The following is a 17,019-nucleotide window of genomic DNA, read 5'->3' on the forward strand; positions in this document are numbered from 1 at the left end:
TCTACTACCTAAGCTGCTTATTTCATTCTTCATTTCTTCTATTGAGTTCTTAATCTCCAGAAATTCTATTTGGTTATTTTTTAAAATTTCAATCTCTTTCGTAAAATGCTCATGTTGTTCTTTGATTTGTTTCTGAGTTCATTAAACTGCCTGTCTGTGTTTTCTTGCATCTTGTTGAGTTTTTTCAGAACTGGAATCTTGAATTCTCTGTCATTTAAGTCACATATTTCCATATCTTTAAGTTCCTTTTCTGGAGACTTTTAACTTTCTTTCTAAGCTGTCTTGTTGCCTTGGTTATTCGTGGCAATTACTGATTTATTATTTCTCTTCCTAGACGTCTACAGGAGTGGTTTTGCAATAGGTTGATAGGAAGAGGTCTTTCTTTTGTTTTCCAGTACTTTTTGGTAGAATGTTTTATTTTCTCTCCGACTGCAGCCTTTTTTTCTCTCTCACACGGTAGTGTTATATTTTCTCTGTACTATTCCAGCTTCTCACACAAGGGGGGAATTCCCTGGGATACGGGCTTCTCCTCTGCTAATAGTTCTCCTGGGTCACAGGGTGCAGTGTCCGTGTGGGTATCCGGAGAGCTTTTGAAGTTCCAAAGCTCTTCCTGTACCAGATTCAGAGCCCGTATGTTTCAGCAGTTCTGTTTACTCCTGCAGGGATCCGCCCAGATAGGTGGGGCCAGAGGCGGGGTGAGTTGTGAGAGGTGGCCCAGAGCAATGGCGGTGACCACCACCACAGCCGGTCCTGCTTCCACAGCTCCCTCCCCTTTGCCGGAACTAGTTGGGGTGCGAATCTGTGTCTGCTGTCCACAGTTCTTAGAACAGCAGATATTGGTTTCTTTTGATCTGACACTGCTACTGTTCTGCTTCTAGCACCAGGCAGGTGGGGGCGGGGCGAGCTCTGGGAGGGTAGGGAGGGGGCGGCTAGTCTCAGTGCCTAAGGCTTCCGTTCCCTGCTGGGCAGTGAGGGCTTAAACCACCGTTTTCAGCCTTCTTCCCTCAGTCTTTTCTCCGAGGTCTCTGCCGTGAGCCTTGGGTTCAGCTGTGTTATATGCTGCCTCCTGAGCCCTGTGGGCCATAAGCGGAGCCCTAGTTCTTCCCTCTCCCACAGCTGTGGTAGTTCCGGGAAGCAGCGAGCTCGGAACACTGAGCCAGGTCTGCGTCCTGTACCCTCACGGCTCCATCTCTGCACTTCTCCCTTCCCTCCTCCCCGGCTCACGCGATTCACCCACCTTTAGGTGAATTGGGTAGTGGGCCTCTTCGTCTGGCCTGTCTGCTGTGCAGGGAGTCCTATGTGGAGTTATTGTTGTTCGATTAGTTGTAAATTCCAGGGGAGATTTACAGAGGCTTACCTCACGCTGCCATTTTGATGATGTCCAGTCTAGAACATGGTTTCTGATGGTCTGGTTGCTAAACCTTAGTTTCCCATCGCCATGTGCTGCATAAGCATGATGGACTAGGATGATCTCTTTCAGAACAACTAATATAAGATGCTAAATTCTCAAGTGGGCCTGTAATACTCTTAACACACCTCTGGTCTGGAGAACTCCTATATATCCTTCAAAGCCCAGGGGAAATGTACCTCATCCATCAAGCCCCTCAGATCTTTCCAAACAAAAGATCTTCCTATTCACGTTCTGTGCTACCGTAACGCTTTACACACAGCTCTACTTCAGCCTGTGGCCAGCATGGCACTGGATGTTTGGACTTTGAGACTCTTGGGAGGAATTCTTTGACAGCAGGGACTCTGGGTGGTGTGGGACTAAGGTTTCCAGGCAGAAATTCCTGTCCGTTCCCGGGAATTTTTTTTGCTTTCCTATTCCTGAATCCTGAGAAAAGTTGGTTGAGAAATCGGGAAAATTGGCTCCTTGAACCCAGGTGGTTGATAGTATCAGCCGTCACTTTGTGGAAACGATTCATCGTGACAAACAGAAAACAGATTATATCTCGGGATTCGGGAATGGGAAAGCAAAAATAATTCCTGAGAACGGGTGGGAATTCCTTCCTGGAAACCCTACGTGGGACTATCTATCACAGTGTCACACAGTGCCTGGCCCAGGGTGACCGAATGAATGAATGCATAAGTGAATAAATGAATCCCTCAATTCATCAAATTCCCTTAACCATCTGCAACCAGAGGGAGTAAGGTAAGGAGGATGGGAGAGGGGTCTTTATGGTATCCAAAGAGAGGAGCTCTGGCTGCCCAGCTGTCTTAGTCCTGGGCCCACAGCCAAGGTAAGGCAATGGTGGGCACACCACAGGGGACCTTAGCCACTCAAGTGGGTTTTGTCTCCAAGCCATCCAGCATTTGATCCTCTGCTCTGCTGAGTGTTGGATGGGGAGCAAGGGTTGAGGTTTGGGTGAAAAGAGCCTAACTAGTGCTTTACTAAGCCTAGCTCAACTAGAAGCTAGGTGTACCCTGGAGTCCTGGTATCCTGGGGAGAGGGGCTGTATCTGGTTTCTCAAGCCCAGAGGCTTGTGTTCCTTCCACTGCCAGAGAAAGTCTTAGCTAATTTGCTGGAATGTTCTAGTTAAATGCCAATTCAGATGTTTTGTCCACTGCTCTCTTCCAATATATTAATAATGTAATTAGTATTTATTGCCTGCACAAATTAAAAATTAACTTAAATGGACAGCCTGGAAAACTGAGGAAGTAACCGCTTAACCAACGTGCATCAACATCTAAGCAGTCTAGGGTGCTGGGTTGGCTATCCAGTGAAGGGCCCAGCCAGCTGCCAACAGCTGCTGGCTTCTCCATGCCCGATTCCACCTGTCCCAGGTTCTCCATTGTGCCCCATTCATAGGTGGAGAGCACATGGCCTTCCCCAGATGTGCAGTGCTTTATGTTAAGCTGCCACCTTGGCTTCCAGCATCTCTATTTCCTTTCTTCAGGGATGTATGGTATGGATTTCAATGAAAGGAGATACTACTGGGGGTGACTGGGAGGGGGCAGTCATTGAAGCCCCTGCCACTCCCACCCCAGAATGGATTTGTCCTGCATTGCAGCCCAGAAGATGAGAAGCAGATACAGCAGTGAGGAGACAGGAGTGAGAAGAAGAGCAGTAAATAAGGAACTAGGAGAACTTTCCTCCAACCAGCCCCCTGGAGAGATGGGTTGTGTCTCAGAGAGAGCTTGCAGGGGATGGGGCCGGGCAGTATCCTCAAAATAGAAGATGAAAGGATAAAGCTCCCCATCTCTTACCTATCTCCAGGGATCTAACACAACAAGTATGACAGTGCTTGTGTTCTTCTCCAAATAGCCACAGGAAGGGATTTGGCAGGAAGAAGGACAGCAGGGAATGGGGGAGTGAAGTAAGATGGGAAAATTGGAGAGGGCCTGAGTGGGACCTCTGCATATCTGGGACAGAAGGGGCCTACACTAAGGAGATCAGAGGACTCCAGCCAGCACAGGGCCCTTCCTCTCCACTGTTAGCCCCCAACCTCTGAGGACATGTACCCTGAAAGGGCTCCCTGCCTGTGCCTGCGGAGGCCAAGCCCTCCCAAGGCTGCTGTCCATAGTCTTCCTGCTTGTGTGGAAACTGGTTCAATGGTAACCTGTGAACTGCGGGTGAGAACTCAGGCTGGACCGTCACATTCTCCCTTGGGACTTTTGCACGGGTCTGCGTCACTGTTTCAGAACAGTAGAATCTGTGCACAGGGGTGGAGGCTCCCTTCCTTTCACTACCGTGCTGGTCACATCTCCAGCTTTGCCCTGTCCCCAACCCCATGGCTGTGGAGAAGGAAGGGCACAGCTACTCCAGGGAGATGAGAGGAATGACACAAGGTAAGGCAACCAGCATTGTTTTAAACACTTTATTTATAAAAAAGTACATTTTTTTCTTTAGTACATATTTCAACCCATCAGTTTTTTTGTTTGTTTGTTTTTTAATACAGGTAAAAGAGGGTGATGCAAACACCCCCTGGGTCAGAACCAGGAGAATCTGCTAGGCCATCCCTGGGACCAAAGATGAAAACAGTGACAAAGAAACTGAAGCAAAGCTTGTGCATCACTCAGAGGGGAGGGGTGGCAGCTTCTCCTGGATGTTGTTTCCATTTATACAAAAAAAAAAGATCCATTTTTTTCTGGCCAAGAATACCATCCCTCACAGCAGGGGTCGGAAGAGCAGCAGCACCAGTGGGGCTAGGGCTCCTCTGGGCGGTGGCAGCAGCAGCAGCAAGGCCCCAGAAGCCCTCACTATCTGGGCCCTGGCACAGGGTCTGCTTCCTGGGCACCCATGCCCAGAGCACGTCCCCCTGTGGGTGTGTGGAGCCTGGGAGAGACCCACCTGCTGCTCACTAGGAGAGGGTGGCTGGTGACAGTCAGACTTCAGAAGACTGTCTGGCCTCTAGGAGGCCTGGGAATACTCCCTTCGTCCCAGATGAGCTGCCCACACCCTCCTAACAATCCCTGGTTCCTCTGCTTGGAGAATGGCAGAAAAGTTATTGCACCAGTGACTTGGGCACCTGGGAGGGGGCTGGCGGAAGGGGCACGTGACCTGGGAACAGGGCTCCTGAGTGTCTCCCTTACAGCCTGAGCACTGGGAAACCGTCTTTCCTCAAAGGCTTCAGGAGGACAGCCTATTCCTCTGCGGTGTGTGCGTGTGTGCGAGTGTGTGCCTGTGCTTGGGTGTGTCGGAGCTGTGTGTGGCCCCCATGTGAGTACTTGTATGTACTGGGCCTGACGTGGCTGCACTTGCATGCTGTGTTCACTGACTCTGTGCTGTTGCTTTTCAGATCCTTCCAGTAAAAGGGCCTCAGATGGTTCTACATATTAGAATATCAAAATCGTAAGGAAATGGGTATAGGTGGAGTAGGGGGTGGGCAAGGCCAGGAAGGGCAACAAAAGGCAGAACGACAATTGGGGACGTCTTGGCACAATTAATACCAAGTTTATTTCATTTCCAGCAAGGGGAAAAGCTTAGCTCAGTCTGGAGTCATGGAGAAGGGAAACATCCTCATCTGTCTGCTAGGCCAAACCTCCCCTTTGCCAGGTGGCTGTGTCTGTGGGCCAAGTACCCACCTCTCCACAAACTTGGGGTACAGAAATCCACATCTCCCAGGCCCAAGTGCCAATCCCTGACTCATGCCCATGCTCAGCGTTGGGTAGCAGCTAACCTGCTGGACATACTGCTGCTGGGCTCCTGGTAAGGCAGGAGCTACCACGTGGCTCAGGCACCACAATTTGTGCTTTACTTGGGGGGGGGGGTGGTATGAGGAGGTGTCTTAAGGGGGACTCAGTGCTTTGGTTGGGCCTGGGCGCCTCCTAAGTCCATCATAAAGTGAGGAATAGGGGCTGGCAGTGCAGGGTAAGGGAGACACAGGAGTAGGATTCCTTTTAGTCTTATGGTTTTAGGGGACAGAGAACGATTCTATCAGGCAGGTCTCTGGAATTTCCTCCTGCCTGGGGGCAAGAGGACCAGACAGAGGTGTCATAGTGGCATGAGGTGGAATGGGGCAGTGATGTACCATGGAAAAGGGCCTCTGCCCTGGGGGGGGACACTAATACTGCTGGGAGAAGCAGCCCAGCTCCTTCAAACCCCTCTGCCCTATGGCTACAAAGACTCCAGAATTTTCTCCCACAACTCCATTCCATCCAGTACCCCCCATGCCAAGAGGGGAGAGCTGCCCCAGGGCTGGCATGGCTTCAGATTTCTGCTACGTGGCTACTGGGTGGCATGGGCTGGGACTAGGGTAGTGTGGGCCAGGTGAGGGTGGCCCAGCTGGAGGGTTCAGGGTGGCCAGGGCAGAGAGCTGGCTGGGGGTCCAATAACAGCACCAGGGAAGGGAGGAACAGGGCAGGGGCTTAAGAGCTCCCCTGGGAAGCCTATGGCAGGGCAGGTGAGTGCCCGTGGGGCACAGAGTGGTCTGCACACCCCCCTCCCCCCTAACACTTGCCATCATATAGAGCCCTTGACACCCTGGGCTGAGTTCATTGGAATCCCAATGGGGAGGCATGAACCTGCCTTTCCCATCCCAGGGTCTTTCCCATCTAGAATGCCGGCAGGGGGGTGGGGGGTAGATGGAGGAACTGAGGCACTTTGAGCTGGGGTAACTGAGAGGGCTAGGAGGGGCCTTCCCCCATTGTAGAGATGGGAAGGCCGAGTGTTGGGTGACTGACAGGAGCCCAAGGCCCATTCAGGGGGCATCTACAACTCAAAGGGGAAGCTTCTCCAAGGCCCCCCTCATCTAGAATAGAGACCAGGGATAGTGACGAGCAGGAGCTTCTGACTTGGGACCCCTGGATCCCACACACCCCTTGCACTTCTGGCCTTCATGGGCGAGGTGCTGCCTGCACCCTTCAGTCCGCGACTGTATTTGCAGAGATTCTACCACACGGCTTCCTTCCTCATGCCCTCCACATTGGTACTTTCTTAGATCTAACTCCTGGAGGCATGTCCCTTCTGGGATCCCAGCCCTGACTTCTCCAAAGAATCAAGAGTTGCTTGCACTTGACAGATAAGGGAGAAATCTGAGAAACTTCCATGCTGTAAGAAGTAGTTTAGGGCCAGTCTGAGATCCTAGGGTAGAGGTATCAGGGGGCCTAGTCTCAGCTGTCCTGGAAGTTTCTGAGGGCTGCCCCATCGTCAGCTGGGAAGGGGGACGAAGTGGAATAGAGCGGTGCAGGCCTTGGGCAGTGTCCAGCCTGGGTAAGGCCTGTGACCCCAGGGGGTACGCAGGGACAGACGGGGTGGTGTGTGTGCGCGAGTCAGTATGTGTATGTGTCAGTAGAGGTATGTGGGAAGTGTGGGCCAGAGTCCACCTGGAGCCCCACTTTGTGGGGAGCAGAAGCATAGTGGGGTAAAGAAGAGGGTCCTGCCAGAGCTGGGCCAGCTTCACTCTCTGTAGGCCAATGAGGGAAAAAAATGTAAAACCAACTCACCAGGAAAACACAGTCCATGGCCCCAAGTGGGACCTCAACTTGATTCACTTAACAAGTCAGACAACTCGGGGTGCTCTGGGGAAGACACAACACACCCCCTACCTGTTGGGTGCAGCTGCTGTCTAGATCGGGGTCAAAACTGCCGGCTGTGTCAGCCCATGGTGAGTGGTGATGTGCTGGGTCCCCTCTTCCTGGGAAAACAGGAGCAGCATCTGGGGGTGGGTGGGGCTTTTCCCCTTGGAGGCCCTTCATCCTCTCACCCCCAATGGAGAGGACACAAATCAATTCCAGTGTTGGGGGGTGGGGGAGGGATGGTCCCCAAACCCTGGAGGGATGCCCATGAGACGCGACTAGGGCTCCCTGCAGAGAGGGCAGGTGGCTATGGTCAGGGAGGAGAGGTACAGCAACACCAAAGCCACAGTGAACACAGCACCATGGGGAGGACTGGGGACAGGGAGGACATCAAAACAAAACTCGGGTGTATCTGCCCTGGGCTTCCGGGCTCCCTGGGAGTGCAGGGCTGGCTTTGGGCAGCTGGCTGAGTCTCTGTGAGCTCCTGGAGGACTGGGTGGGAGGGGGAGGGTGGGGGGCGTGCGGGTGGGGTCTGGGTAGAAGGGGAGCAGACAGAGGCTCTGGAGAGGGGACTACACGTACCACTCCTTCTTGGAAATGAAAGACCCGTCGTTCTGAGAAACCATGTTCTCGGCCAAGTCCAGCTGCTCAGGGTCATACTGGTAGCCCAGAGTCCGGTCCCCGTAACTGTCCTGACAGGCTTCTGCCTCATCCACCGTGAAGTAGGGCCTCTTGGTGTCCTCATCGTATTTGGGGTGGGGGCCGCCCACTTTGCGCTCACCCCCTCCACCGCCCTCCTCCTCCTCTTCTTCCTCGTAGCTGCTCCCTCCCAGTGGGCCAGGCTTCTTCTCATCATCTGAGTCGTCAGGGTACTGTAGGTTCTGGGCCATGGGCGGGTGGTGCTGGGGGATGCCCGCCTTGCTGTAGCCGTTGCCGTATACGTGCTTCTTAGTGCTGTAGTCACCCTTGAAGGTGTGACGGCGCCGGCGCAGGGCCACCACGATCCCGCCAACCACAATCAGCACCAGCAGGATGCTCCCTGCCACGCCCCCGATGATGGCCGTGGGCACTGGCCCGGCTCGCCGCCCATGTTCAGGAGGAGATGGGGTGTAGGGGAATTCTGGTGAGGAAAAGAGATGGAGGAGACAGTGTCAGTGTCTGCTCAGTGCAGGGAGTCATGGAGGCAGGGGAGTGAAAGCTACAGTTCCAGGGCCTCTTGGCACACCTCTCCAGACGCCTAATGTGTAGCAGTGTTTGTAGCTCGAGCGAGAGAAGAGAGGCAGAGACAGTGGTGTAGCTCAGAGCTTCCACACTGACTTTTTCCTTGGAGTGATGACAGCCCAGCTCACCCCTATTAGAAGGGCAGAGAAGCACAGGTGCCAGCCCACCCTTGACCCCAGTGTGCACTGGACGCATTCACTGTCACAATACCCTATGAAGTACGTATACTATTAGTTTCCAGTTAACACCAAGGAGACTAGTCTTGGAGAGGTTAAATAACTTGCCCAAGGCCATCAGCCAATGATGGAATTTTTGTTCTGTTTCAAGTAAAGCCTGCACAAACATCACCACTACCCCTCTGCCTGACACCTGCTGGTCACTGGGTGCCTACCTTATTTCATCTGCTCCTAGAGTACAGGGAAGAGGACGGGTTCCCAAGTGCTGGCTCCATAGATGCCCCATGAGTGCCAGAAACCAGAGCTGTGGTTCTTGGTTGCAGTCTGGCCCTGTAGGGCAAGGTGGAGGCCAGGGGTGCTGCCAGGCTGGGCCATGACTATGATGCTCGTGAGCCTGGCCGTACAGAAAGGGGCTTGAGAGCATAGGAGTATGTAGGAAAGATGACGATTATACACCGAGGACACATATGTGGGCACACACCCCTTGTTGTCATGGTGAGCCCATATGCTTGTGCTGATGTGATGGGTGTGTATACAGATACGTTCACACTGAGGACAAAGTGGAAACAAGAAGGTGGGAAACAAGAGAAAGGAAGCAGGTAGGAAAGAGCGAAGGCTGGGTGAATGACTTTCTTTGCCACTGGGGCCAGGCCAGACTGGTTCTGCTCTGGGCAATGCTGCCCCTGCCCTTTCTTTACAGGGCCCTGCCAGAGGCCAAGGCAGGCCAAGGAGAGGCTGAGGGAAGCGGTTCCCAGCACCACCACAGGGTGGCACTGAAGACCATAGCTGGCTGTGGTCAGGAGGAGTTGGAGGGCAGGTCCAGGGCAAGTCTGGAGGCTGACCTCTCTTGTTCTCACCTCTCCTCTCTTCAGGTCAAGGGAAAGGGTTGATTTGGGCAAATGCCTGGCCTCTGGGGATTGATTTCTGCCAGCTCACTCTCTGATTCAGCTTCACTCATTCCATGGGAATCCTGCTCTTCCTATGAGACATTCCCTTCTCCCAGAGCCTGAACTGCTGGAAAGGCTAATGAAAAACACTGGGGCCAAAGAAGGGACTGCGGTTTGTTCAGTGGGCTGCGCTGGGCCCACCCAGATGTTACTGGCCTCTCCACATCCAGGAGTTGGCAGAGAGAAGCTCAACCACTGAAGACTCAGCTCCTCACTTGTCCCCACTGTGTCCTCAGTGCAGGTCCTTGAGTGGCTTCCCAATAAATACATATTGAATATTTGTTCTCACTGCCTACTTCCAGAATAGTCTGGGAACCTCAAGGTTCAGATGGAACACCAGGTCCCATCTGTTTACTGCCTTTAAAAGAGCTGCACACCTGCTCTGCATGAGGTGGGAGCTGCCTCCACAAGGGACCAAAGAGGCAGCTGACCTCTTCTGTACTTGCTACCTTTTCAGTTCTCACCCCATAATGGAATGCTCTCTCCTCTCTTCACCTGCTGCATCCATGCATCTATCCATCCATCCATCTACCCACCCAATCAGCAAACGTGTATTGAGCTTCTACTTTGCTAGTCACAAGACACAAACTCATAGCCTAGCTGAGGAACCAAATCGCACTCTTAGAGACAAAGACAAAGCAGCATGCAGACATCAAGGGCATTGGCAGAGAAGTGCCTCAGGAGTGCAGGGGAAAGGGAGCACTGTGGCCTGGAGTTAGAAAAGGCTTCCCTTGCCTTCCATCACATGGGTTCCTTGACCCTTGGCTTTCCTCCCCGAGAGTTTAGTCTCTGGCTGCATTGCTGGGCCTTCTCTCTCTTCCTTGGAACTTCAGCCCTTACTCTCTGCTTTCTTTCCTAGTGACAGACCTGGTCTCAGAGTCTTGAGTTACCTTTCTCCTGCTGGCTCTTCAAACCATGTCAGGTGTCTAGCTCTCACCAACTCTGGGACTTTATCTCCAAAGGCCTCTCAGATAATATTTCCCAAACTGTAGCTCACGGAACCTCAAACCACTGGCTCAAAGGGTCAGCAAAAACTGGGGTTAAATACTTTGGGAAACATCAGTTTAGGCAAAGCATCAGAGCCCTTCATCTTTTCATGCACACTGTGAACTTTAAGAGGAATAGGATACAGTATTTCCCAACCTCTTGGAGCATGACCCCCACCCTTCTTGACTCAAGGGCCATTTTTAGGACTAGCATTTGGGTACACGCTTTGAAAACTCTCCTTTAGCACATCTTCATTTGGAATTCTCTCCACCATCTCAGACCCATCTGTCCTAACCTGGTTCACCATCTTCCCTCCAAACCCTCACCATTCAACACGACAACTCCCATTACCATTTGTCTACTCTTCCAATTTAGAACCTCATTTATCTTTGACTCTTCCTTCTTCAGCTCTTGGGTCAAAATCTATCATCAAATCTATCATCATCTTGCTGACTCTTCCTATTCAATATCTTATCACTTTATGCCAGGTTTTACTGTTGTAGTAGATTCCTGAATCTCTCACCTTCATTTGGTCTCTGCCCTCCTTTAGCTACTTCATCCAGGTTTAATTTCCACTCCCTTTCTCAAGACGAGCAGTGACTTCCACACTACCTGTTAGACATGCCAGTCTGGTCTTCAAAGCTTCCATCATGCAACTTGATCTTGGCTTTGGCTAATGCACTGTCCTTGCTGTCCAAGTTGATTCTTTACGCAAACCTTTGCTCATGCAGTTCGTCCTGCCAGGATTGCCTTTCCTCATCCCCATCTGCCTATTTTAGTTCTTTAGTCCCTTCTTTGTGTAGCCTTCTCTTCTCCAGCACACACTTATCTTTCTCTTTAGAATTTTTACATACCAATGGTCTGCACCTCTCATTTTGGAATAAACAGTAGCTAATTCTATTCCATTAATCATATACTGACATGGCGCAGTACAGCCTATGATAAAACACCCTGCAATACATGAAAATTAGCCATGATGGGCCCCAGTCTTTCTGCCAGTGTTCAAATTGCTAAAGTTCTTCTTTTCTTTTTCTTTTTCTTTTTCTTTTTTTATTTATTGGGGTGACAATTGTTAGTAAAATTACATAGATTTCAGGTGTACAATGCTGTATTACATCATCATAAATTACATTGTGTGTTCACCACCCGGAGTCAGTTCTCCAAGTTCTTCTTTTCTGCAGGAACGATGAGAGGTTTGAGGGAATAGCAGCTTCACAACAACTGGGATTGGCTCAATTTAGTGTGCTACAATTGCATACAATGTAAGTTCTAGTACATTTACTTTCACGCTTGCGGTGATGGCAGAGACTCAATGAAAAATGAAGCTCTCCTACATTTTATTTGACTAGATTGAATTTCTTGGACCCCACTAATCACAGTATGGTAGAGTTTACAGTATTACATGTTTCACGAGAGTGGCTGGTGCCCCAAACTAGTCTGTATACTCAAATTCAAAGTAAATCTAGAACCTGACCACTTATCACCATCTCCATCACCACCACCCTGACCTAAGCCACCAAAATCTCTCACCTGGATTATTGCAATAGCTGCCTACCTGGCTTCCCTGATTCCACTCTTTTCCTCTATAGACTATTTTCAACACAACAGCCACAAAGAATCCCGTTAAATCTGGGAAGCTTAAACGCTCCATGTGATCTGTGCCTCTGCCCCCCACCTCTAACTTCAGCTCTTGCTCTTCTCCACCCCAGGAATTCTCAGGGCCTTTGCAGTGGCTGCTCTGCAACTCTGGAAGGCTCTGCCCCCAGGTGTCCCATGGTTACTCCCTCACCTCCTTCAGGGCTTTGCACAAATGTCCCCTTCTCACCAAGGTCTTCTCTGATTGTCCTATTTAAAATTGCAGCTCATGAACCCCCATCCACAGAATTTGGGACCCCCTTACCCTCCTCTTCTTCTCTTTTCCATATCTCCTTCAAAATGACTACACAATTTTTCAAATGTATTTTATCTACTGCTTGTCTGTTCCCCTTGTGCTAAAACGTAAGCTCCACAGGAACAGGGACTTTGGCTCACTGGTGTAGCCCCAAGTACCTAGATTGCCTGGCACATGGCTGGAGTTCAAGAATTAGTTAAATGAATTCTATAAAGGCAAGGCTATGCCTTAGAGGTGAGCCTTGCTCTAGGCAGAGCAAATATTCAGGAGACACGTAAATAAATGCATGCATTGGGGACCTCATTTCATTGGAGGGACAGGAGGAGTGGAGTGGAGTGGTGGCTTGGGGACAGATGATACTGGACCTCTTTCTTTTCTAGGCCCTCCTGTTTAACTTACTGTTTTTCCTAGTTCTAGGGAGGTTTGCTCTACCCTGGAGATATTTTGGGACCAAAGGAACCCAGGTTGTTTGGCTTCTTTAGGGTCAGGCTTGTGTAGAGGCAGAAGAGTGACTAAGATGACCTTCCAGCATTGCAGACTTCAGAGTGAAGATGCCAAGCGAGGGTACAAAAGAAAGGATCAGATACAGGGACCTGATTAATTCGTAAGCAGAGGGGCTGCTTGGGGTGGAACGCACCCCCCGCCCCCACTTCTGTCCTTCCAGCTGTCACATTCAGCCAGTAGCTCGTCTTTGTGCCAGGAGCAGAGTCTCAAGAGCTGCAGCTGGGAGGGGAGAGAAGAGCTAAGCAGTGGAATAGGGTAGCTTGTGCTTGCTGGCAGGGGTCCAGCCTACACCCCTCCCCTCCTCTGACAATGGGGGCAGCTCAGCCCTGTTCCTGAAGGATTGCAGCTTCCCCTCTGGGGCAGTATGGGCTCTGCATTCCTGCCCTGCTTTCCTCACTGAAGTAGGTGGACTGTTGCGGGGGCTTTGGATGGATTTGAGGTAGGGTAAAGAGTTAGGGTTTATAGTCTGGATCTGGGATCTGGAGGTGGCTTGGGGTTAAGAAGAATATTTGGGCTTGCTTCTAAAACCAGTGCAGGCAGGCAGGAAGTGCTCCGGCATCAGAAGATTGAGCTAGGAAGCTGTGAGAACTACACCTCCCAGCATGCAGTGGGGTGGGCCACAGGGAAAGTGGGAAGGACTGAGGTCAAACTCTGGGAAGCCGTTCTCCTGCAGCTGCAGCAGCTGTGCATCTGTCAGACCATTGGACAGGCCCTTGTCAAGCTGTAGGAGAACCGAACCCTCCCAGGCTGTGGGTGCACCTGCCCTCTCAGACTCTTCACACACTACCATTTGCCAGCCTAGAGAAAGGCACATCTGCCCACAGCACAACCATGGGCTCCCATTTGCACACTCAGCACGTAGAGAGTCACTCGCCTGCCTGCTGGTGCACGTTTACATGCTCAGAGACACACACTCATGCTCCAGCATGCACACTCGGAGGCTCACAGCCCTCCTCCCTTCTAGATGTGCCTTGAAGCCCCATCAGCCCTTGGTCTGAAGAACGCCAGGCCTAATGGGGAGACCCTGTTACCTTTACCCCCAAATGACGATCCCCAATGGATGAGCCTGGGACTTCACCAGAAATGGGAATTAGGACAGACACCTGCACCCTAGAGCCTCCCTGCCCTTCTCTGAGGGTGGCCTAGACACTCTCCTCCTGACATCCCCAGTCCCAGGGATACTGCTGCCTAATTTGGCCTCTTTAGTCTTGTAAAAGCCATAGCCTGGGCACCCCTCTCACCTTCAGCATTACCCCCACAGGGAAAAGGGAGGGGAGATCACTGAAATTGCTCCTCAGTAGGAGGGCCCCAGACCCTATGAACATTCTGGTGAATTTGTTTCCTCTGCTATCTCATCCCCATGGCCACAGCCCAGGCCTCTTGTCCCATGAGGGAAACCCTTACTGTACAGCCCCTAACTAGCCCCCGATGCCACACACAAAGCTTCTCAAACGCTCAGTCTAAACCAACCTGCCTTGCTACCATGTTTCCATGAAAATAAGACCTAGCCGGACAATCAGCCGTAATGCGTCCTTTGGAGCAAAACTTAATATAAGACCCGGTCTTATTTTATAATATAAGACCGGGTCTCTGATGTGATGTGACGTGATGATGTGAGGTGATGTGATGTGATGTATAATATAATATAATAATAATATAATATAATATAATACAATATAATACATAATATAATACCGGGTCTTATATTAATTTTTGCTCCAGAAGACGCATTAGAGCTGACTGTCCGGTCTTATTTTCAGGGAAACACAGGATCCTGCTTCTCTGCTGAGAGCCCCTCAGGGGCTCCCTGTGGCCAACAGTGAGAAGGTCACACTCCTTCCATTTTCCTCCCATACTTCCCCTGCCTGGGAACACCCACCCTCCATCATTGCCCACTTACTTATCCTTGTAGGAACAACTGAAATACCACCACCTCCAGGATCCGGGACCTCAAGTGTACCACAGTGGTTTGTACAAGTGGTACAGTGGCCTGGGACATGCGTGCTCTGCACACCTGTGTGTCTCTGTCACTGTCCCTGTTGTACACCTTCTTCTCCTGCCCCCGCCTCAGCTGTTCTTCATTTCCTTCTCCACATGCATCCTATTACCTGAACGGATGGCCCAAATGAAAAATTAAATTTCCACTTATCTGTCTTACTTATGCATTCCCTCCAGACCAGTGAGGCTTAGAGGTCAGGGCCTGGCTGTGCCCCTCAGAGTGGGTCCCTAAAGAATGTGACAGGCACTAGCCAATATGGAGTAAAGGCTGCTGGGGTTGACTGCTGCTTGGAAATTGCCCGTGAGCACAAGAACAGGCAGCTCTGAGAAAGCTCAGGCCACTTGGCTGAGTCCTCCTGAAGGGGCTGAGGGACCTTCCCTCGGGACGGCCAGCTAAACAGCTCCCGGGCCATCAACGATTCAGTGAGTGTCACGCTTCCATGCCTCCTGCCTGCCAACAACAGGGCCTTATGCAAGGCCCACGTCTGTCTTTGGTTACCATCCTTGTCCTCCAGGAAGCATAGGAGGGCATTCCGTGTGCCTTAGGTGGCCCTGGCCTACCTGCCCACAAGGCCGCCTAGGCCTGCCCACCAGCACCATGGAGTGGGGGGCACCACTGCAGCAATCCCCTCAAAGCAGACAGCCACCTCCACAGCCGGTCTCTCTTTCTTCCTTTCCTCTCTTCTCGGTAGCCATGGCCTGGGAAGTTGCCCCTTGCCTTCCTGCTCGCCCCTAGACCTGGCGTGACTTCCCAGTGAGCAGCCCTGCATTCACAGTTGTCTTGCATCCTCCTTGGCTTTGGGAGAAGGGAGGCCCGAGCTTCCTGTCCCAGCCTGGCCTCTGAGGTGGCAGTGCTGCTTAGCCCCTTACGCCTGCAGGGCTTTCGGCCGTTCCATTCATGCTGGGGCGTAGGGTCAACTGGAGGATGTTGCTTCTGGTTTCTTGGCCTCCTCCCCTGACTTTCTAATCACCAGTTTCCCCAGAGGACCTGGGAGGTGGAGGGGGCTACAGTATGCAATGGTGGCATCGGGGGAAGGTACCCCCATGTAGGGAGTGCCCGCTGTGTGCTGGTCTGTGGGATACGGATTTGGGGTGATTGTGAGAAGCCTGAGACAAATATGATCATGTCCATAGTCCAGACTGGGACGCAGAGGCTCAGAGCTGAAGGACTGGCTCAAGGCCACAGAGCCAGGAAGAGCCAGTAGGTGGACACACTCCAGCCAAGTTGGTACGGTCCCTCATATGCCAGGCCTCTCTTTGGGGTGCTCGTGCTCTCTTATGACTACTCCTCGAACCCTCATCCGCCCCAGGGCAGAACTCAGGCACCTATGAGGCTCTTCCTGAGCTTTGCTCAAACTTTCTCCAGGAGGGAGAAGTGTATGTCTCTGGGGCCCTCTATTCCTTGCCAACCTTTGGGAACCTTAAACCCTCGCCTGGGGAAGGGGCTGCCTCAACTTTCTCCAGGCTCCACCTCTGACGATCCTTCTCCCTTAAGCAGTCTGAAGGCCAAAGGCAGGGAGTTGAAGAAAAGAGCAAGTAACAAGTGGCTAGACACTACCCCACTGCGGGGGACAGGCCGATAGAAATGCCCGGAGGACAGGTATGCGCGGCCCCCGGACAGCTTCTTGCTGCTCTTTCTGCAGTTGTGCCTCGAATGTACCGACAAACGGGGTCTCTCCTTCCTGAGACAGGCCTAGAGCCAATGAGTCCTCGGCGTTTGCCCAAGTCCTGCGTCTGCAGCCCCGTAACCCTTACCCAACTTTCTGAGGTTACTTCCTATGCATGACATGCATCCTCTGATGTTACTTCATGTCCATCTGAGCAGCAGAATGACACCACTTTCTGTTCTGACTGTCACTATCTCACCCTGAACCTAGCTTAGTACAATTTTAAAGACACTCCCCTTTCCAGTTGTGAAGTTGTGATGGCAGTTTACTCCTCTATTGATTTGTTTTGTCTTTTCATTAATAATGACAGAGGTCAAGATAATCATAGCGCATAGGCCATTTATTGGCAGATGGGTCCATGCTAAGTACTTGGCCTACATTATGTATAATTCTGACAACAACCCATCAAGGCATCTTGTATTAGCTCCACTTTACAGATGAGGGCTTGTCCAGAGTCCCACCCGCCTGGCATTGGAGCCCATGGTCCGTCCATGTACCATGTGGAGTCTCCTCCATGACATCTGAGTCCAGGCCCCCACTTTGCCCTAAAAGGTCAGGTGGCTGAACCTCCTCATCTGCACTGACAGAGAGAAAAATGCAGGGAAAACAGCAATTCAGTGGCAGGGCACAAAAACCACCCTAGCTGGGGCTATATATCCTTGCTTTCCCTC

The 17,019-nt window shown here is 51.5% G+C and overlaps 1 protein-coding gene across 1 annotated transcript in view; it reads right to left on the reverse strand.

The window, feature by feature from the left end:
* Positions 1-3,834: 3,834 nt before the first annotated feature.
* NECTIN1 (nectin cell adhesion molecule 1) overlaps positions 3,835-17,019 on the reverse strand; it is a 70,917-nt gene continuing 57,732 nt past the window's right edge. Inside the window, exon 6 of the mRNA XM_033120511.1 lies at positions 3,835-8,077. Coding sequence (XP_032976402.1) covers positions 7,530-8,077 — 548 coding nt within the window. The 3' untranslated portion in view covers positions 3,835-7,529. The remainder of the gene's footprint in view (positions 8,078-17,019) is intronic.

The sequence above is a fragment of the Rhinolophus ferrumequinum genome, chromosome 11 (genome assembly GCF_004115265.2).
Source record: "Rhinolophus ferrumequinum isolate MPI-CBG mRhiFer1 chromosome 11, mRhiFer1_v1.p, whole genome shotgun sequence".
NCBI classification, from domain to species: Eukaryota; Metazoa; Chordata; class Mammalia; order Chiroptera; family Rhinolophidae; genus Rhinolophus; species Rhinolophus ferrumequinum.